Source organism: Hippocampus comes, unplaced genomic scaffold (assembly GCF_001891065.2).
Source record: "Hippocampus comes isolate QL1 unplaced genomic scaffold, H_comes_QL1_v1.1 scaffold95, whole genome shotgun sequence".
Lineage (NCBI taxonomy): Eukaryota > Metazoa > Chordata > Actinopteri > Syngnathiformes > Syngnathidae > Hippocampus > Hippocampus comes.
Window position 1 is genome coordinate 560558 of NW_017805778.1, and position 21536 is coordinate 582093.

A 21536-nucleotide genomic window follows, 5' to 3' on the forward strand; every position below is an offset into this window, starting at 1 on the left:
CCACGGGGTCACATCAACAATGACACATTGCTTCAGCGGCGGCAGGAGGTTTGTTCTCAGCCTTGAGCGGGTTGAGGAGCCTCATTTTGAAGCTTTCCAGACCCGGTCAGCTGTATTTTAGATACGTCACATGGAAGCAGTGACAGCTCAGATGAAGGCTGAAGTGAGAGCCGAAACTATCAGCTAGGCAAGAGTTTTTGTCTTCGTTTCAAAAAAAAAAAAACATTGATTAAAAAAAAAAAAAGAAACCTTAAACCTATTTCAGACAAAATGAACGTCACAGCACAAACCCTCACCATGTTTTTCCCCAATTTAAAAACATCAGCTACACCGTCAGCGCCTTGAGCAGAAGAGTCTCCAAGTGAAACGAAAGCCTGTACGAGTGTTAATTACTGTAGAAGGTTTTATAATGAAAGATTTCAGTAAATAAGTGCACTGTTGTAATCTTTCTTTCAAATCCAGCACGTATACCTCAAGTGTCAAACTCAAGGCCCGGGGGCCAGATCTGGCCCGCCACATCATTTTATGTGGCCCGCGAAAGCAAATCAAACATGTCCACTTCCATGATGCTTGCTGAAATCTCTCCCAAAATTCTCATATTAAATAAATTAGAGACATATTGTAAGCATTTTCTTGTGACCAAACCCCTCATTACAGAAACTTAAACAATAGTTGAATAAATCGTAATTATATGGTTTCAGTCATAACGGCCCTCCAAGGGAAACGGTAACTAAAATGTGGCCTGCGACAAAAAATAAGTTTGACACCCCTGACATATACTGTTTACATATTTTAAACATGCTGGTACACGCATACACGAAAAAATTCCTTGGGCGAGGGGTGGTGGGGGGGACAAATACTACCTTGTGGTTTTCACTTTTCACGGGGGGTTTCTGGTTCCTATTAACCGCGAAAAATGAGGGATTACTGTACCGCGCTAGGTGATGCAACCTTTTGAGCATCATACTTATAGGGCATGTTCCCATGTTAAGTCATTCTCCTTGACGGCGAAATTCCCCTCAGGGAAATTCTGATGATTTTCCCCGTCATCTGTATTCTATCTGTCAAGCTCTGCGGGTGTCCTCACCTGTCGAGTCTTTTTTGTGGCCCATCTCAAATTGGATCCCTCTGTAAAGCTCCCGGGAGATGAGTCCATAGGCCACGCTCATCACCACCCCGGGAATGGCAAATAGGATAAGCAGCAGCAGCACGTACCTTAAAGGCATAAGGAAAGAATGCAGTGCAATTTTCACACAGACAACAGAGAATTCACAGCTGCGCAGGTTGAAGACTCGACACGCGGGATCCCTCGGAAGTGTTAGGATCCACCGTGCGTCTATAGTGGCGCTCAAGTAATGGAGGGGAGAATTGGGCTTGGGGACGCGAAGTGATCTGAACATGGAATATTTGCGCATTCTTGAAAGCGCATCTAAACCATCTTAATCAAAACGTTATCTGCTGCAAAGTGAAAAACGGACAGTACTTGACGCACTTCAGCGCTTCTAAACACATTTCTTAAGCTTTTATTTACGAACATACTTATCTTTATTCACGAGAATAAATTTCCCCCGCTTTCCTACTTACGCACTTCGTTGAATGACACAGTTGTGGACTGTTGTTTGACTTTCAACTTAGTCACTGTCAGTCAGGGGTCGCCACAGCGAATAACTCGCCTGAAATGTTTGGCACAGTTCCTACGCCAGATGAATCTCCCTGATGCACGTGTGTCAGTTAAAGCAAACATAGTCAAATATTTGTATTTTACTTCCCCACTAGACATGCGACGCATTTTGAAACCTGTCCATATCGTTCAATTTTGACTATTTTTATTGTCATTTACTGAGAAGGCGAAGTGGGATTCGTCATCATGCCACCGCTGCTTACGGCTTTCCTCCCGGGGATTGCCCCCCCCCCCCATTTCCTAGCTTGTTTATGCGCTGTATATTGAGTTTGCAAAAGTTCGCTGCGCCCGCCAAAACCTTTCGAGATATTGGCAACTTGCGCCAGATATGCTTTTCGACTACCACATACTGAGTCAGTTGCTCCTCAAAGAAAAATCTCTCTCGTGCATAAAAACAGATTCCAAGTCGTCGGTATTCTGCACCAGATAACTTGCATTGGAGAGATTTCCCACACCTTTGACCTGATTTTCTGATTTCCCGTTTCAAGGAGTTTGCATCCCACCATGCAAGCACAGTGAAGATAAATTCAAATTTTAGTGCCGAATCATTCACATCCTTATAATTTTATTTACACTCATTGTCCGGTACTTTGCAACAGCACTGCACTAACACCCTTCGTTGTTTGTGCGTCGTGACTAGTTCAGGTCTTCGTGTTCTTACTCGTGGATATTTTTTTGCATGAACAGTAGCACTTTTTATACAAACCGATGGATACGCATAATACCAGTTCACTATTGGACTCACCAGGACTGCTTGGCCACGGCGACGGGCCACTTGTGGCGACACTGGTGGGCGGTGGTGTTGTCGGGGCGTGGAAAGGAGTCCAGGTGACTCACCACCGGGTACGGAATCATGATAATGATGGCCATCAGCCACGTCGCGGCAATTACCCGGTAAGCATGGGAACGAGTCTGCCACACCCGGGACTTCAGGGGGTTACAAATGGCGCTGTAGCGCTCAATCGCTATGGCAACCAGGCTAAAGGTAGAGATGCTCACTGATATACCTGTGGGAACACAAAACCTGATTTTAGAAACGCACAACAGCATCCACGGGCGCTTATCACTACTCTTGAGTTTTGGTCCATTGTAAAAAGTATCAAAAGGCTGCAAGTGATATCCGCAATCGAAGTGGGAACAAAAGCGGAGACGCGGTAGTGTGTTTACAAAAAACATATGCGAAGCGGAGAGGCAGGGATGGGTATCTGTTGGAGAGGAAATCATGTTGGTCTCAGACTCTGATCCCATCTGCCTTTTCCCTCCTGACAAGACCAGACGGGAAATTACTCTTTACCTCTTTTATCCGCGTACGTCAAAATGCAAACTGTGAATGTTTGTTTGGGTGAGGTGAAGTGTGTTGTCAAACCCAACTCTTCCCCCAAGAAAGTCTCTTCCATTGTCAAATACCAGCGGCGCAACTTTTTGTTCCACTTATAAATACCGACCGGCACGGCTCCACAGTCTTGTGAGACGCAATACAAGGATCGTATCAATCACAATACTTGTACCTGCAGTGATGTAATATATTATTTACAACGGGAGAAGTAATCAATTGATTCCCTGCTGAATTTGGAAGGTTCTTCACAAAGAAGTCACATGGAAAATACATCTTCAAAGTTATTCGGCGGCCACTTGGAAATCCCACGCTTCAGCTCTCGACTCCGTGACCTTACTCCAGGTCATACTGATTGTTTTTCCACTTCTCTACACAACAGGTCAAGTCGCTGCCCGATTGCTTAACTCCAAATGTCATCTGACCAAAGAAAGCTTTTTTTCGGAGTCGTTTGGATGTTCGGTTAATTGAGGCCATGTTTACGCTCCGATTTCGCGGACGACAGCACTTCTGTTTGCTTGAAACATCGTGCGCTGTAGGTTTTTGGCCATTGTTTTTTTGTTTTGTTTTTTTAACGGTATTTAAGTCTTGCTAAAATTTCACACCGTCTCCTACGGTATTTGTGACGTGCAGTTAAGGGATGAGGCTGCTGAGTCCTGGCAGCTCCAAGGTGCACAACAGCTCGGCCCAGTCTTTTTTTTTTTTTTTTTTTTTGATGGGGGATGCTCACGTGTTCTGTCAAGGCTTTCTGCAGACGAAGCACACTTTGGATCGCATTTGTGTCCCCTGGCAGAGTCGGATGAAACTGCCAGGCCTGGCTCCAGACTCGGCATCAGCGTGTGGGGCGCACATACTGTTGCTCGATGTTTGTTTGATACACCTAATTCACGAAAATAATTGATTGTAAAGCAAAATATGATACAGCCCATTCTGTCTTTCTATCTGTCTCTCGTCTTTCTCTCCCTCACATTTTTCTCATGTTTAGTCGCGTTTTACTTCAGTTCTATAATCTGCATCATGAAAGCATTTTTTTTCTGGACAGTTGACAGTCTATTCTGTCTCCTTGTGTTGTAAACACAATCTAAGATGGGTCTGTACACGTTTATTCTTGAGTAGGGGGCACTGAAAGATTTCATTCAATATGTCACGTACTATTTTTAATTGCCGTCAGATCCTTTTCAGGCTCCTGCCGTGGTGCTTTGGAGCTGCTGCCTTCTGTTTCTGTTCATCACAACCCACAACTTGATGCAAGGTCTTGCATGGAGCTCCGACAGAGGGTAATGGAGGGTCCGTTTTTGTGTGGCACTTTTTGAATCATGTGGCGGGTGTCATCATTTTTCTCCAGGTTGCTAATCTTGTCCCTTACGTCTTTTGATATAGAGCTCATTCATCTTGCCCGTGGTTGCATCAAGAATGGAAAGGAAGAAATGTATTCCTAGAACAGGTGAGTTGTTGTTTGCATATGTATAATAATAAATTTTGAAATGCAAATCAATAACAACCATATATCGATATTTTTGTTTTCTTAACCATCTTTCCCCCCTGTTCCCTTGACTCATCTCACCCATGAGGTAGGTTACGATCTTGCACATGATAGCGCCAAAGATGAAGTCCTTGAGGATGCTCGGGATGAGGGTGAAGGGCATGCAGAATACGACCAACATCAGGTCGCTGACGGCCAGCGACAGCAGGAAGGTGTTGGTGACGGTCCGCATGCGCTTGTTGACCGTCAAAACCACGATGATCAGCAGGTTTCCGAACACGCTCAGGAAGAAGATGAGGGAGTAGAGCAGGATGATCAGCGTGTGGTCGTCATCTAACGCCGACAAAGACACAAACAAGGTAGGATGTTAGAGTGTGAAGATCTTTTTGTCTTGCTCAACTCAATTGTTGGTTCATCTTTCGATGACGATCATCACAATCGATTCGGTGTCGTTATTAATCCGAGCAGGCCACAAGATGCAGAAGTGTGTGATTACGATACATAGCATACTGAGAACACGTATTTGCTCATTTACATTCTTGGTCTTATTTACGTGTGCCTCTTAGAAAAATATGCTTGGGGGGGGGGCATATGTCGGTGACACTTTGTAACGCAGTTTGTGCAACTCAAAGTACACAATCCTGATTTTTTTTTTTGGGGTGGAGGGGGGGGTCAATTCCATGACTCTCCTGCAGCATTTCTTAAGTGGAAATAAAATAAGTTCAAGCCTTACAGTCGACTCATTCAACAAGGGTATCGTGTTCGTTAAGATCGAGTGGTAATTACGCCCTCATCGATTCATTTTCAGAAACTGATTTGGCCTCTCAAAATTGTTCCTTGTGGGCATTAGCAGGCAAACGCACACATACTGAATAATGGCCACATTTTCTTCTCTGGACCACATGGGATGCAAATAGTATGTGAAATGCACAGATGGCGGCGGGCTGCGGAGCTTGCTTATCAAAAAGCATCAAGGGCCAGGTCAAGCTTTGAGAACATTTTGACTGGCTGCAGCTTCTGTACTTGATTTAAAAAAAATATATACAAGTTGACAGATGATGTCTCACACTCATGATCGACTTATCGTTCGAAAACCAATATGGACATCATAGTTTGAGTGTTTTTTGACATGTGTTAGTTTCAGTCATGCTCCCCCTTTCCCCTCTCCCGTCAGTCAACTAGCTCGACACTGTGGGAGGCGGGGCAAGTCATGTTTTTCAGTTGCCGGCTACGATAGATAGATAGATTGAGTCCATCGTTATATCTCGGCCTACCTATCTTGCGCCGAGATTTGCCACTTACATCTTCACTTGCCGCGTGTAGTATGAAAGCAGTGTGAAAAATAGGCCGGGAGGTGATTGGATGGAAAAGATGTTTCTTTCATAAGGTTCTCTTTCCGCCACGCTGGACAGAATATGCTGCCCAGGCTTCTGCCTAATCGAAGACAATTAGCTTCCCTGTGTGCCGCCTGACTGTTGATAACTCTCTCAGCACATTTACATTAAAAGGTGACTCAGGAAATTCTCAATCGTTCCTTCTGCTCAAATATGATAGAATGAATCCAATTTTTTAATGTGCTCCATTCACTGGCTCATTTTGTTTTCTTAACTGTGCAAGCATAACAACGGACGACAAGCACAAGACTATTTAAGTTATAATGATGTTGGCGTGTAGCCCATGTTTGACTCCAGTTCTTGCTTTAATTTCACTAAATTAGCAAAATGCTGTTTGGTTGAGGCACACAGTGACGGTACTAATTCCAAGTGGAATCTGTTTAGGAGTTCCTGTAATTTTTTTTTTTTGGGGGGGGTCAAATTTGGTGAACATATTAGTACAAATAACAACAAAGAGACAGGATTTTACACAATAAGGCTATTGTTGTGGTCGTAGTTCGCAGCAGTATATAACTGCACTGTCATACCAAGCGCTGATTTGCTTGAGCTGAGTCAGATAAATAAATGTTACAATTATTTCTCTGTAATGCCATTCATTTATTATCTGAGCCGTTTTTCCTCACAAGGGTTGCGGGCATGTCCGAGCCCGTCCCAGCTGGCTTCGGGCTATACCCTGAACTGGTTTCTCCGTAATGTTTATTTTCAAATACATCAGATTGTGCAGGCGTACCTAATAAAGTGTCTGAGTGTTGATTATCACCCAAACCACCTTCTCAGTCTTTGACGTATTGTGGCGACAACCGTTGGGGCAGCACGATGGTCGAGTGCTAAATTGTAATTGGCAGGCAACCAGTCCAGGGTGTACTCCACATACCGCCCAAATTCCCCTGGAATCTGCTCCATCTCACCCGTGACTTTAATAAGAAGTTGCAGTTTCCAATTTATGGATTTACAGTCTGCCATGGAAGCGAGTGGCTTTTCACTGAAATCCAAGTGTCAAACCCTGCATCGAAACTTATTTTTATGATTCAAATCATTTTAATATGTTGTCCTTGATTTTGGGCGATGGACTACCAGTCCAGACTATACCACGCCTCTCGCGCATTCAATCAGTGAGCCGCAATCCTGATTAGGATGTGCGGTAAAGATGATGGATGACTGGTTGTTCATCTGGATCGTTTTGTTCCGTGTTCTTTTGCTCTATTTATGAATGACCCGCCACGAGGAAAAAAAAAAAACATCCAGCGACATCTCCTTTTCCTTTTTTCATCCAAGCTAAGATTAATCGTGGGCAGAGGCTTTTATTAGACACGCAAATAACTTGTGGCTCAGTTCATAATAGAGTTCATTGTCTGCCCATGAATATTTAACATTTAATCAGCTTTTCCCATTCAACAAATCTGACATTTTATGAACGATGAATTATTCTCTCGCCGCCTGTCTGATAAGTATGCAGCACGGCACTTTTTATTCCGGTTGGCTCTTGTGTCACCGTGCCTATGTGAGGGTGGGGGGGGGAAAAAAAAAGAAATCTGCCCTTGCTGCTGTAAGGCTGAGGTATTGGTAAATGTCACCACGAGTGTCTTATCCAGCGCCGCAAATGTCACCTGAGCTGTGTCACAAAGCTCAACGGCAATCCACAACAGTTAATGGAGGATGCTGAAAACCTCTTCCCGACGACAGACTGTTGGAAGTACGGCCCTTCTTGCACTTGCTTCCGATTGAAAACAACATTGAAAGTTGCGCAATCAACACGGCAGATGTAGCATATATTTGCATTTACAAAGATAATCATGCTCAGTTTTTATGCAATTAACCCTTTCAGGAACAGCGGTTGCTACAGTGGACAGCTGACCGCGTTATCAGGTTACAGGGTGCATGAAAGGGTTAACTATGTCATCATTACCTTGCGCGTTTTTTTAATATTTTGGCGACCTTACTCAGTGTCATGAGAGCGTCGTTCACCTTATTAAAAACAGCTCTTGGTGCTCTAAGCTAAAACTTTTTTTTTTTTTTGTTTAACAGTATGAATATTGTTGTATTGCAGCAGCATGAAACTGAGGGATGTTTCTAAGTATGTTCCCCTCTTCGGTAGATGCGCCTCAACTTCTAAGGTTGAACACAATCAGTTCTGTCATTCGGGTGCTTCGTGAGAAGCTGATGGTGGCACAGGAATTGCATGAAATGCTCCGAATTGAAGTGGCTTTTCACTGAAATCCAAGTGTCAAACCCTGCATCGAAACTTATTTTTATGATTCAAATCATTTTAATATGTTGTCCTTGATTTTGGGCGATGGACTACCAGTCCAGACTATACCACGCCTCTCGCGCATTCAATCAGTGAGCCGCAATCCTGATTAGGATGTGCGGTAAAGATGATGGATGACTGGTTGTTCATCTGGATCGTTTTGTTCCGTGTTCTTTTGCTCTATTTATGAATGACCCGCCACGAGGAAAAAAAAAAAACATCCAGCGACATCTCCTTTTCCTTTTTTCATCCAAGCTAAGATTAATCGTGGGCAGAGGCTTTTATTAGACACGCAAATAACTTGTGGCTCAGTTCATAATAGAGTTCATTGTCTGCCCATGAATATTTAACATTTAATCAGCTTTTCCCATTCAACAAATCTGACATTTTATGAACGATGAATTATTCTCTCGCCGCCTGTCTGATAAGTATGCAGCACGGCACTTTTTATTCCGGTTGGCTCTTGTGTCACCGTGCCTATGTGAGGGTGGGGGGGGGAAAAAAAAAGAAATCTGCCCTTGCTGCTGTAAGGCTGAGGTATTGGTAAATGTCACCACGAGTGTCTTATCCAGCGCCGCAAATGTCACCTGAGCTGTGTCACAAAGCTCAACGGCAATCCACAACAGTTAATGGAGGATGCTGAAAACCTCTTCCCGACGACAGACTGTTGGAAGTACGGCCCTTCTTGCACTTGCTTCCGATTGAAAACAACATTGAAAGTTGCGCAATCAACACGGCAGATGTAGCATATATTTGCATTTACAAAGATAATCATGCTCAGTTTTTATGCAATTAACCCTTTCAGGAACAGCGGTTGCTACAGTGGACAGCTGACCGCGTTATCAGGTTACAGGGTGCATGAAAGGGTTAACTATGTCATCATTACCTTGCGCGTTTTTTTAATATTTTGGCGACCTTACTCAGTGTCATGAGAGCGTCGTTCACCTTATTAAAAACAGCTCTTGGTGCTCTAAGCTAAAACTTTTTTTTTTTTTTGTTTAACAGTATGAATATTGTTGTATTGCAGCAGCATGAAACTGAGGGATGTTTCTAAGTATGTTCCCCTCTTCGGTAGATGCGCCTCAACTTCTAAGGTTGAACACAATCAGTTCTGTCATTCGGGTGCTTCGTGAGAAGCTGATGGTGGCACAGGAATTGCATGAAATGCTCCGAATTGAAGCTTTCGAGGTCAGCGGCGTGAAAGTGAGTTCCGCCCCCCCCCCCGCCCCCCCTTTCTCGTCGCCCGAGTAATGCCCTCCTGTTGATGCTTGATGAATTGCAATCAGCCCTCATCCTGGATAGCTCATCAACATTGTCATTGACTCGCTAAAGACCTCCTCACTCGTTTGCACTCCGCAAGACAGCGATCCAGCCAGGCCACTTCATTTGATGTCTGCATGACTGCCGAAGTGTGAAATGATGTTCACTGTGGCAGTTAGTTGGCTGTGTGCCTTCAAAACACCTGCACCCCTCTTTTTGGTTCAAGTTTTGACGCTCAGCTAGCAAAACGTAGGAGCAGTGAAGTCAAGTTCTCATTATGAATTAGGCAATTGGCGTATGTTGTCGCAGGTTTCAACATGACCCTTTAAAGTCCCCGATAAGAAAATTGAAGGACATCTTTTTTTAAATACGCGGCACCTTGTTGGTGATTGGATGTATGCTGCGTATTGACGGGTCTGGAGATAAATGCGCATGTGTCACAATGCTAATCTTGACTGCACCTCGCCTCGGTAAACTCCATAAATGAAGATGATGTGTGTAATGGACAAGGAAGAGAGGTTGGTGGCCGTGAGCCGGTGGGGCATTATTTCAGGTGTGACTGTGAGCCGGTGATGCTCAGAGCAGCTGCGCTGGGTCTGATATCCTCTTGAGTTCTTTTATACAGGCACGATATAGTGTCTGAAGGGAAAACTGGGCTCTTTATTTAATGTCAGACACTCACTGGATACATTTCGATTACCAGGTATACATTCACTATCATGTCAGAGCCACTGAACGTGTCAAAAAAGACTGGGCACCATTTTTTTTGTAATTAATTGCCGACATCATTCAAAAATGTGAGCAAAGTTGATGTTGCATATTCGCTAGCTGGTAGACCCGCCGACATTCCGAGGCCTCGGTAGTTATATCATGCTTGAGCACTGTATGAATCATTTACACCAAGTCAAAAATAATCCGGATTTTAGGTATCAAGTGTGTTTTATTGGTAAAACTGAACTTTTTTTATTGTACAGCAAGTGATCTAGTTCGCCTCTTCCAGTCTTACTGAGACCGAGGCAGTACACCAAGCTGGTCACGCTCATCAAAACAATCCAATCCAAGTGTACTTGTTAAGCACTTCAAAAGTACAGTGCACCAAAATGCTTCAGAGAGCAATTGATGACAAAATAGTTTGCATCAAAGACAAAGGTAGATGAATAAATGAAATCACAAGACAAATGTCAGTCATAAAAGGAGCAATAAAATCAACATGAATAAAAATAAATCGGTCAACATCCGATTGGATGTCAGAGACCAAGAAAAACCGATGAGTTTTTAAGTGCTATTTAAAAAACAGATCATGTGTGCTGAAGTGGGTTGGTCCACAATTTTGGAGCGGAAACTACAAAGGCTCACTGCTCTCGAAGCTTCCGCTTGGTTTTTGGCACAGTCAAGACCAGCTTGACCTGTGAGTGTGTGTCAAGAATATAGTTTCAAATCAAGTAAAGAGATTTTAAAGGGTTCAAATGAATCCTGAAGTGCACTGGGTGCGAGGGATCTCAGGGTAAGATGATGGAAATATACTTGAGTCGACATGTCCAAGTTAAGACGCGCACCAGCTATTTGTCAGCGACTCATGCAAGATGTACTGACAAGCTCACAGAGTCCACACTATTAGTCCAGCCAGGTGCTGATAATGCCATAGACTCCTGTTTCAAAGTGTTGACTTGAAAGAATTGGCTTGACTTTGGCCAGCTGCCTGCAGGGACTTAACTCCTCTCATCTGGCTCTCAAATTTCGGATTCGCATCCAATTTGACAGCAAGGTTTGAGATTGCCATCTTATTCAGAAGAGTGGCCAAGGAATTTAATTCTACCATGGCGTTCTCAGCTACGCCACCCAAAAAAAACAAACAAACAGCTATTGTCATTGTAACTTAAACGGTTTAGAGCCAGCCATGCCTTTTATATGAAGACACCTCAGCTATATAGTGGGATCTGATGAATGATCAAAGTGTAAAAAAAGTAAAGGTGGGCCGAGAAATGAACCTTGAACCCGGAGTTAAGGAATCCGATGTTCTTGAGCATTTTTCACGCAACATCAGACATGAACACGCCTCTGTTCTGACGTCGTTGCTCCCGCAACCTGTCAGACGGGTCAGTACTGCAGCCAAGTCTGAACAAGACCAGATACCATTTGGCCACGATTGTGGACAGTCAGCCCTAAAAATCAGATTTGAGGAGGAATCTAATTGGAACCCGATATGTCCGCAGTCTCAACGCAGCCTATGTATCAAGTGTGCTTGAGCACTTACTCCCAAGTCCACTTCTTCCATTCGTGGTGAGGCTTGGGACGTGTATTGTAGTTAAACACTGTATGCACTCAACAGTCAAAACAATGTGGATTTAAGGTATCAAGTGTATGTGAGTATGCCACAGATTCGCTGTGTACGTGACCAAGTCCACCTCTTCCGGCCGATGCTGAAGCCTGGATATTGTACCAGGGTAGAGCGTGGTACAAATCACTTGCACTATTCAAACCAATCCACTTTCGAGGTATCGATTATGTTTGAGCAAGTTATGAGCAACAATAACAGACTCTTGCTGTCCAGCGTGCGTCGGCGTGATATGAAACAAGAACGACAAATTTTAATTATCAAGTGAACTTTAGCATGGAACCTATCTCAACTGCGCCCACTGTAAATGAGTCGGACAGAAACCTCAATCGAAGAACATCTGTATTCATGAAGAGACAATTATATGCATTCATTTGTGGTTTTCCCCACTTTGACGCCCCCTGCTGGTTATGCTCACATACCCTGAAGATGAAGTGTGTCAGTCAGACTGCTTTCTGATCACCTTTGCAGCCAAAAGGTTCTCCACCTGTTTGTGAGGCAACACAAAATCCTCCGGATTGCTACAACTGCTTGGCATGCCAACACCACACTTAAGTTGATTGCGTATAGCGCTATGCGTTTGAAAGGCAGTCTTTGCAGAATGCATTCCAACTCTTGTCCCCCGTCAAGTGAGATATCCTATAGGGGGTGGGAGCTGAGCTGAAGATGCCAAGTGAGTAAAGAACCAGTGAGACAGGTTTGAGAAAGGCATCGGTCGTTTGAACAGCACGAAGCGTTGATTCGAAAACGTGTTGTCTTTGTCGACACTCCTAATGAAGGTACTTCAATTTGTGCAGTGACTCACACACACACTTCATTAGCAAACAATAAGGGAGGGCCAGTTCGAGTTTGATTAAAAATAGCATGATATGGTTGATAAAGTAGCATTTTGTCTGTTTTCTATATCACAAAACTGCACATATTGTCAAGCAGGGGGTTGGAAATCTATGGCCCTTACAACCGATTTGACCCCCTCCCCAAAAGAAAACGAATAAAACCTTATCAGAATCAATCAGTATATTTTTAGCCCCACTACTACTTTCCTTCACTAGCGTACACCCTAAACTGGTTTCTAGCAGGGCACATATAGAAAAACAAACATTCAATTCTCGTCGAGACGCAATTCAATTTTCAATCAACCAAGTTTTTCGGAATGTGGCAGAAAGCCAGAGAGAATACTGACACAAGCATGGCTAGAACATGCCAACTGGCCCGACTCCAAAAGGAAAACCCATGTCAAGATTTTAACCCAGAACCTCTTGACTGTGAGGCAGAAGTGCCAACCACTAACTCACTGTGCCGCCTTCATTCATCTGACCCTTGCATTATTTTTTTCACACCTTTAGTATTTCCCCGGGGGTACTAAAAAGCTGAAATTGCCCCTGAGAGGAAAACTGTTCCCCACTGCACAAGCGTGACTATGTCACAGTCCAGATGTGAGGTCAGCTGATCAGCTAAATCCCTCTCAACAGCCAGGTTTCATTTTGCACTCTTACGCCTCACGCCACAGCGGCGGCTACATTTAGGGCTTCAAAATACGTAATGGAATTGCTTTCTGCATGATACTGAATTTGGCTATTTGAGATCGTGCAGAGCTACATACAGTTCCTCGGCATCGCACTTGTTTACCTTGGCAGAATTTGTCTTAAAAATAGGATTGTTTTCAATACAAAAGAAAAACTATGCATGAACTGTTTAGATGACTTACACATTTCAATATTCTTGTCAATAAATCTTGTTCAATATGTCAATATCAATTCAAGAAAATTATAAATGAATTCATCAAAATATGTAGGCCTATATATAAAATACATGATGAATTCCGTGCAAAATATTAGAATGGAGCAAATGAAATGCAGCAGTTGCGTCAAGCGACAGATGAGTGTGTTCCTTTCAGAAATTATGCCATCATAATTATTTTCAAGAACATTGTGTTGTACCAGCAAGCAACAATAGTATGAATGCTTGCAATATATGTATCAATATTCTGCCTTTATGGTGGCAACGCTGTTCAAGTTGGAATGAGTCCGTCTGACAAGTCTCCATATTCCTCTCTGTTTATTCATGTGTTTTATGCTTATTAATGTATTTTAGTAAAATGCATCATAGTGATATGTAAAAATTTTTGACGACGACAGTGTAACCAAAAAGTTAGAGGAAGTTCTTACTCTGATTCAGTATGAACACCGAAAATGAATACCTCTCTGACAGCGTCAATCAAAATTCAACCATTATCGTGTATTGGGTCTCCTTCTGTTCTGCAAGTGGTTACATGTGGCCGGTGAACGTTAGTAAGAAATTGAGTTTGAGTGAGTTTAAACGTTAACAGTGGCGATTTAAAATAAAAAGAACCTCGGGTTTCTTTTGAAATCGTGACGTCACAGTGCCACGTACGTTCTCCGTGTTTTTTTTCCCCCCCCCCAACTTCGATTTGTTTTCTCACCCTTTGGCCGCACGCCGCGAGGTGTGAGCGCCGTGGAGATGTTGCCGCAGCTCCGGTTTGAAGCGTCCGCGTTCCCGTCCTGCGCCACAAAAACGCGTGCCGTTGCACACTCCCCGGACGTCTCGTTCGGCGCTAACGAATCCATAATTCTTCACTCAACTCGCATCTACTGGTAAGAAGTTATAAGTGCTCAAATGTCAAAATGTTGCCACGCACACTTGCATCCATAACGTACTTCTTGCCAAGTTCTTGCGTTGGAGGGAGGGGAAAAAAATCACTTTCCTTGCAGCTGCTTGTCTCTGCGTGTCAAAAACGAAGGGAGAACCCTGCACACTGCTACCTTGTCACTTAAGTGAATCTCACGGAGGGTGAGAGACGTGGGGGGGAGGGGGGAGAAAGAGAGAGAGGGAGAGAGAGAGAGAGAGGAAAAAATGCCTCGTCGTTCCCATGTGGTAATTTCAAGACAACCTTCTAGTTGAGAGTCCATATATTTTCTAAAGCTACAGCGCTTCATAAAAGGAAATCTGTTCAAATAATTTATAACTTCTTGTTCTGCGCCTTAATTCACTCCAGATGTGTAGCCTTCATACTGTATGGATTTGACCTGCTATAAACCCCTGTAGTGGAATTACATGCACACTATCGCCACTCTGTGGCCACCATCCGTAACTGCATATCGTTTTGTAAGGTTTGAAAATCGAAATTATTGTTATTGCACGTCACAAGTACAGAGCAACTTATTATTGTATTGCTGATGTTCAATACAGTTTTCATTCTTTGAGTTTTCACCAATGCTTCATATTGCGACCTTTTAATATATAAAATGGAATTTAATGCAAAGACAAAAAAAAAAAAAAGTGAACCAAGATTTACTCTGCATCCAATGAGGACCTGATACCTTAAAATAAGGCCAGTATCAGTCCGATACAATATCTGGTACCGGTACTCACCCATCCCAAATTTTACAGTTTCAACCCCTCTAAGAAACACACGGGCTCAGTGTGGGATCTGGAAAAAACACCTTATCCCATCGTGACATGACCCCACAGATCTCTTTTTTTTCCTTCCACTTGCTTGGAAGGGTTTTTACTTACAGTTCACAATCATGCATATTTATATTTCCCACCACAACTTTCAACATCACAAAAAGGGTTCCAAAAAAATAAAACCCAGATTGTAATCGGAAATGGGTGGCATCTAGTCATGCTCTTCTTCTTTTTGCATCTAATCTAAGCATCGCTGGCAGTTGGGGGTCAATTACACAGCCACTTGCTTCACTCTGTACAGAACAAATGCACATACTGGCCCTGACCTCACTGAGGTTCTGTGCTGCTGTGGCATAACAGCATTAATGTCAGTGTGTTTCCTCCTTTGGCGATGCATGCTCATGCAATCCTATTGACTGATTGAAAACAGATTGCAAAAAGTGCAATCTGTTTTAGACCTTGATTATTGATGGATCGATTCCGCATTTAAATGGGTTCAACAAGAATCTTGTTCTTTTCTAAAGCCTTTGAGCGTTGGTGATTTCAAATGAAAAGTATCACAAAGGTGTACGAAAGTAGAAGACAATGTGTTCCATTACACTGGTTGACTTGACCACCGTATAATAACAATAAAATAAAGTACAATGATTCATATTTTGCAGAGGGAACGGGAAGGTGTCAGCACAGTGATTGCCACCCATTCGTGTTTTATGAATTTTGCTGGAACTGACGATGACTCGCATGATAATTTAGGTGTCATGTATCGATTGTGCACATTCAATATTTGTACTTCTACTTGGTGATAATGATTTGTGTCAGAAATGTCTTGTGTTGTATGTTGCAGTGTGTTCCGTTTCCTGTTCTCCAGACAAAGAACACATTTCGTTCCCTCTCAGAGGCCCGTTTGAATATTTATAAAATTGTAAATATCTGACCAAACGTGTTTCTTATTTATTTTAAGAATTTGTGGTTTAAATGTTTCGGGCTATTTTTCTTTTGATGTTATTTCTTTTTAAAATGTCTCGACAGCCAGGTACATACAACTTCATGGACGGTCACGTCTGTGCCACACATTTGGGTGGTCAACGTGTTGTGATATTATTTCTAAACAGGGGACCATCTGCTTGTACCTGGAAATATGTTTTTTTTGTTGTTTTTTTAATGACAGGAAAAATTAGAGGGGAGGGGATGGCTCAATATGCCTCAACTCTAATCATTTTTTTTTCTCCTGTGCTTAATTGGCTGTCTCAGCTAGGTCATGTGTCGAGCCACTTAGCCCCGATAAACAAGTCATGGGAGGATGCCAATCTGGATGAGGAGCGAGACTAGTGTTTCCCTGTCGCGGCTGGTAATCATGAAATGCGCTGATTACTGCTGATTAAGACACGTTGGAGATAAATCAGTTCTAGTGTGGCATTTAGCAAGTGGCATGTGTGCAATTATTTGTTGGGAACACGACTGCTACAGTCAGCGTCACGGAAAAGCATCCATCTTTTGGCCGGTGAATTTCAAGACCGCTCTAATGGAGGGTGCACACATCAGTGCTAGGCAGAGCTCAAGAGGATTTCGGGTCCCTTAGCACCAACCTGCACACTTCTCTGGTGCTCGCTAGTGGAGTGTCAAGCAGAGACTCATACAGTAAGAGATGGACTTGAGTCTTTTTTTTTTTTTTTTTAATTCGCACTATGACAAGTATAAGCCATTCTGTGTTGTAACACAAGTGGAGCGTGAACATGGTGTGATACAGACAGCAGCAAGGAGGCTAAAAGTGTTGATCTTTCCATCAGCAGCTACGCGTGCTTGCCAAATGTACAATCACCACACTTCCCTGAAGAAGGTGTGTGTTGTTGCCGAACATTCCCGGTCGGTGATGACGTTCATTCGGGGCATTTATGCTTTATAAAATAAATACATAAACGTGTAGGGTTTTTTTTTTTTACTTTTTTTTTTTTACATGTACCGAGTATGCACTACAGTATATGATACCAAATGGGGGCCACATTTCTTTTTGATGTAATATATCCCCAGAAGAAAACTCCACCAGCAGCAACTAAAAAAAAAAAAAAACTACAGTAATTTCATGTGACTTTGACATTCCAGACCCATGTCTTTTTTGTGTAGTCCATTTTGTACAATAATTTCTTGTTATCAACTTTGCTACATAAATTATTTTTTTAAGAAGCAAAAGACACTACATCTTGTGCTTTTGAATGTGATCCTATGCAGCAGTCTGTCATCATTTGTAAGGCTGGATCCCCCAGGGAATTAAGTTTATTTGGAAACGTATTTATATGTCTCCTGTAATTCTCTTATGTGACACTGAAGGGTGCAGTTGCTTCCTTGCATACAAGCAAATACAGTCCATACGCTTTCCCCCTTTGTTTCAGTAACGGACTGCGATGATTAAATTAAAAGGAACGACACGCAGTCGCTGGAAACACTCCTTTTTGAGATGATTGGAGATTTTTTTTCAGCATTCAGAATATTAATGTATTTTAGTATGATTTAGGTGAACGAATCAAGTATTACAAAATCAGTACAACGATGCAGCCAATTGCACAGCATTCACAAACGAAGATAAAGCAAGCAAATAGAATTCAGTCCTGTGCTGGTCACGTTTGATTGACGATAATCAAAGTAATTTAACACTACAGCGTTGACTTAACCAATTTCTCGAAATTGGAATATCTTATAAGCAAATTGCCCGCTTTTTTTTTCAATTTTGTTTAGGAGATAAAGTGCAAAGGTGACTGGGATAATGTTTTAAGGTCGAAACGCAAAAATACAAGTAAATGTGAGACAGCTAAGTTAGATGAGTTAGAATGATCAAAACGTGTAAAGTTCGATGTTCACGTCATATAAATACAGGGTACTCGGTTTGACGATTATGCAGGCGCGCATGTGGAGGAGGGAGGTCGTAAAACTGCTATTTAAAAAATATATCTTTTTACTCGCGAGGACATGACAAACTAAATAAATCATGACGTAAACTTCCGGAATTCAACCTTCTACGAGGTGTCCACGCACCTCAACGCGTCATCTCAATAGCTCCTTCCTAAATTAAAGATTTAATTATTCTTCTTATTACTTTGAAACGGAACATTAATAACAATGTCCGATATCGACTCTGACGAGTTTGACGAGGAGCGCAATAAACTCGGGGTGAGAACCTAGACGATATTCGTAACTCGACTGTTTTTGTTATTGTAAGGTAACCTAGGTGACGCCACTGAAATGGCACGCATGCTAGCTGACGCCGGCGGTTTCATGATTTAGTTGCATTTTTCTATTTGTTCCAGGAATACGAAGGGGACCGAAATGAGGCTGGAGAACGACATGGGATGGGTAAAGCTGTTCTGCCGAAAGGAGACGTTTATCAAGGACGATATGAACGTGGGAAAAGACATGGCAAGGTATGATTAGCAATTATCAAATGATGTCGTCAATCTGTCATGAAAACTGGAAAGAGTCGTTTGCGTGTTGAAAGTCTAATTCATATTTCTCAAACATGGGCTGCATTGTGCATCATTGGTTGCATGGCCACGTCACAGTCACCAGGTTCCTGATTTGAGTATCAGGCCTGTGTGCACGTTTCCTTGGTTAAGCCAAGATGCTAAATTCTCCATTGATGTGAATGAATGTATGTCTATGTGCACTGCAATTTTCTGGCAACAAGTCGAGGTTGGAATGCACCTCTTGCCCAATGTACGCTGGGATAGACTCCTGATCATCCTAATGAGGATGTTTTAGCCCTTTTAGGCCAACGTGCCAAATTTGGTAATCTCAATTTAAGTCAAAATTACATATGTCAAGATAAGGTACGAGTACCATGTGATTTTTCCAACCAGTCAATACAAATAACAAAAATTAAATTGTTCTTGTTTATGTGTCCTGCTATTGTCTGGCGACAGCTGGGATGAGATCCAGCTCACCCACAAGTCACAACCCTAATGACGACATAGGAAATAAGTGGATTTTGCAAACATGTGACCTCTGTGTTTGGATGATGAATATCAAATCGAACCATCAACGACAATGAATGCTACCATCACTTCGAAAACTTCAAGTAGCATTCAGAATTGCTGTCCGCGTGTGTGCTGCTGATAGGGCACATACCGCTTTGTGAACGGAGCTAGATATGTGGGAGACTACCTCCAGAACATGAAACACGGACAAGGCATCTTCTACTACCCAGATGGATCCAAATATGAAGGTATGTCAACACTTACAGCACGTGCGTATGTGACTGGGGATTGTAATTATTAACAAATCGTTCACTGCTTATCTCGCAGGCTCGTGGGCCGAGGACTTGAGACAGGGCCATGGTGTTTACACATACTCCAATGGGGACACGTACGTTGGAGAGTGGCTAAATCACATGAGGTACTTCTTCAAGAAGCGGTGGGACGCGAGCGTCCGTAAAGATAAAGTATTCTACTCGTGGCAACAGCGGTTTTGTCTTTGGCACGTGAACATGTCAACAAATGCAAGGCCCCCCATTTCCACTGCATCAACAACTTCCCAGAGAATGTCAACAGCGGTAGCAAATGCTAATCCGTGCATTCAACAAAACTCAGGACAGCTCTGCTTTCCTGAAAAATCAAATTGGCTGAGGTCACATGTCGAGCTTGGTGTTCCTTTTTCATGTGGGAAAATTTTTCTGACACGTTTTTGATCAAGGCACGGCGAGGGCACCTATCGTTACCATGACACCGGCTCGGTGTACACTGGGATGTGGGCGAATGGCAAGATTGAGTCTGTCGGAGAGTTCATCCACGCCAACCACAGATACAGCAGTAACTTTGTCAACAATAATGTGAGTTCTGGTTCTAGTCAATTCTTTTAGGTGTAGTTACAAATTGAAATGACGTTCAATACTGAACCTTAGCATCAGGAGATTGTCATACTCACTTTTGCGTGTCTATAAAATACCTTGACTTGGTGCGCGGTCACCACAAAAGACATCTTCTTGGTCATGGGTCAAATTGTCGATAATAATCAAGTTTCCTGTTGTTGTTTTTGTTTTGTAGCCATCTGGTCCAGGAAAGTATGTGTTTGACATTGGCTGTGAACAGCATGGTGAATATCACCAAATAGAGCAGGTAATAGCATGAAGAAAAAAAAAAAAAACAACACATTTACTCATTTCATCTGTGTTGTGGCCGAACACCAGCAAGTGCATCAACAGCTTCTGTTTCCCTCCCAAAAAACAAAACAAAAAAAAAAAAAAAGTATACTCACTCTCCCTCCACAGGACAGGGCCGAAGGCGAGTGGGGTGAGCCGGGCTCCAGTACGCTTCTCAAGTGGTTTCCAAAATGCATCACGGGCCTTACGTCGCAGGAAGCTGACGGCGAGGGCGAGGGTGAAGGCGAGGGCGTGGCCGTGGGTGAGGGCGAGGCTCCACCCGAGGTTTCACTCGAGGCTCCAGCCGAAGCGTAACCAGCGACCGACCTTACAATACGCGAGACGGTAGAAATTGAAAGAACATACCTGATATGAACAGTACAGCGCGCACCGTTGAAATCCTTCTCGGCCGTGGCGAAAATACGGCCTTTAGCTTTGGGTCAAACATTTGTACCTATGTTACATTTCGACAGAAATGTCAATTTTTTTTTTTTTTTTGTGTGTCATCATACAATATAAAGTTATTTTTCAGGCCTTAGATGAGTTTGCGTCACCTTTGTCCCATCCCAACTAGCTGAGGTATCATAATTACATAATTATAGCTGTAGGACACTCCCACAGTTACCGTAGCGCCCATAAATCCACCTGAAGGACAACACGCACTGCTCCTTCACTGTCAACTTTGCACTTATCCTAGAAACGAAAGTCCCCGTTTTCTTCAGCAGGTCCTAGATTGTTCTTCTTGACACAAGATGGGTACTGACAAAAAACGTTTTCGACGTAAGACTAAAGTAGCCATACATTAACCCATTTAATCCCACCGGTCACATTTGTGATGGACAACAATGATTTAATTTACAGGGCTCTAACATTTTTTTATTACTGATTACTTAAAAGGGGCTACCTGATTTTGACTTTTAAATGTCTGGGGAAAAAATTGGGATTAAATGGGTTAATACAAACATGAGCACAATGAAGATAATAAGTAACGAGTCACGTTTTGTAAAATAATAAATGTGAATTCGTTTGACTGGGCTGCACAGTGATTGACTGCTTCGCGCGTCGGCCTCACAGTGCAGAGGTTGCAGGGTTCGATTTCCGGCTGCGGCCTTCCTGTGTGGAGTTTGCATGTCCTCCCCATGCCTGCGTGGATTTTCTCCGGGTACTTCAGTTTCCTCCCACATTCCAAAAACCTGCATGGCAGGTTAACACTCCAAAATTGTCCCTAGGTGTGGGTGTGAGCACGGA

At 42.9% G+C, this 21536-nt stretch overlaps 2 protein-coding genes across 5 annotated transcripts in view; one reads left to right on the forward strand and one right to left on the reverse strand.

The window, feature by feature from the left end:
- cckbrb (cholecystokinin B receptor b) overlaps positions 1-14348 on the reverse strand; it is a 22120-nt gene extending 7772 nt beyond the window's left edge. The window contains exons 1-4 of the mRNA XM_019884723.1: positions 14178-14348; positions 4579-4830; positions 2427-2688; positions 1088-1215 (exon numbers count right to left, since the gene is read on the reverse strand). Coding sequence (XP_019740282.1) covers positions 1088-1215; positions 2427-2688; positions 4579-4830; positions 14178-14322 — 787 coding nt within the window. The 5' untranslated portion in view covers positions 14323-14348. The remainder of the gene's footprint in view (positions 1-1087; positions 1216-2426; positions 2689-4578; positions 4831-14177) is intronic.
- rsph1 (radial spoke head component 1) lies at positions 4598-21148 on the forward strand. Of its 4 annotated transcripts, XM_019884720.1 has the most exons (8): positions 4598-4709; positions 4784-4856; positions 18463-18576; positions 19271-19376; positions 19456-19546; positions 19844-19979; positions 20194-20265; positions 20418-21148. In XM_019884720.1, the coding sequence occupies exons 2-8, from the start codon at positions 4809-4811 to the stop codon at positions 20601-20603; spliced, it is 753 nt and encodes a 250-aa protein (XP_019740279.1). In that variant the 5' UTR covers positions 4598-4709; positions 4784-4808; the 3' UTR covers positions 20604-21148. The 4 variants fall into 4 exon arrangements, with proteins under 4 accessions (XP_019740279.1, XP_019740278.1, XP_019740281.1 ...); XM_019884719.1 differs by lacking the exon at positions 4598-4709 and having other exon boundaries at positions 4766-4856; XM_019884722.1 differs by lacking the exons at positions 4598-4709; positions 4784-4856 and adding an exon at positions 14223-14349.
- The last annotated feature ends 388 nt before the right edge of the window (positions 21149-21536 follow it).

Bases quoted from the DNA above. Each gene is read 5' to 3' on its own strand.
- rsph1 (XM_019884718.1), top strand. From the start codon at position 18,275: ATGTCCGATATCGACTCTGACGAGTTTGACGAGGAGCGCAATAAACTC. The intron at 19,377-19,455 runs GTATGTCAACAC...CTTATCTCGCAG, and splicing joins AGATGGATCCAAATATGAAG to GCTCGTGGGCCGAGGACTTG. The intron at 19,980-20,193 runs GTGAGTTCTGGT...TTTGTTTTGTAG, and splicing joins GTAACTTTGTCAACAATAAT to CCATCTGGTCCAGGAAAGTA.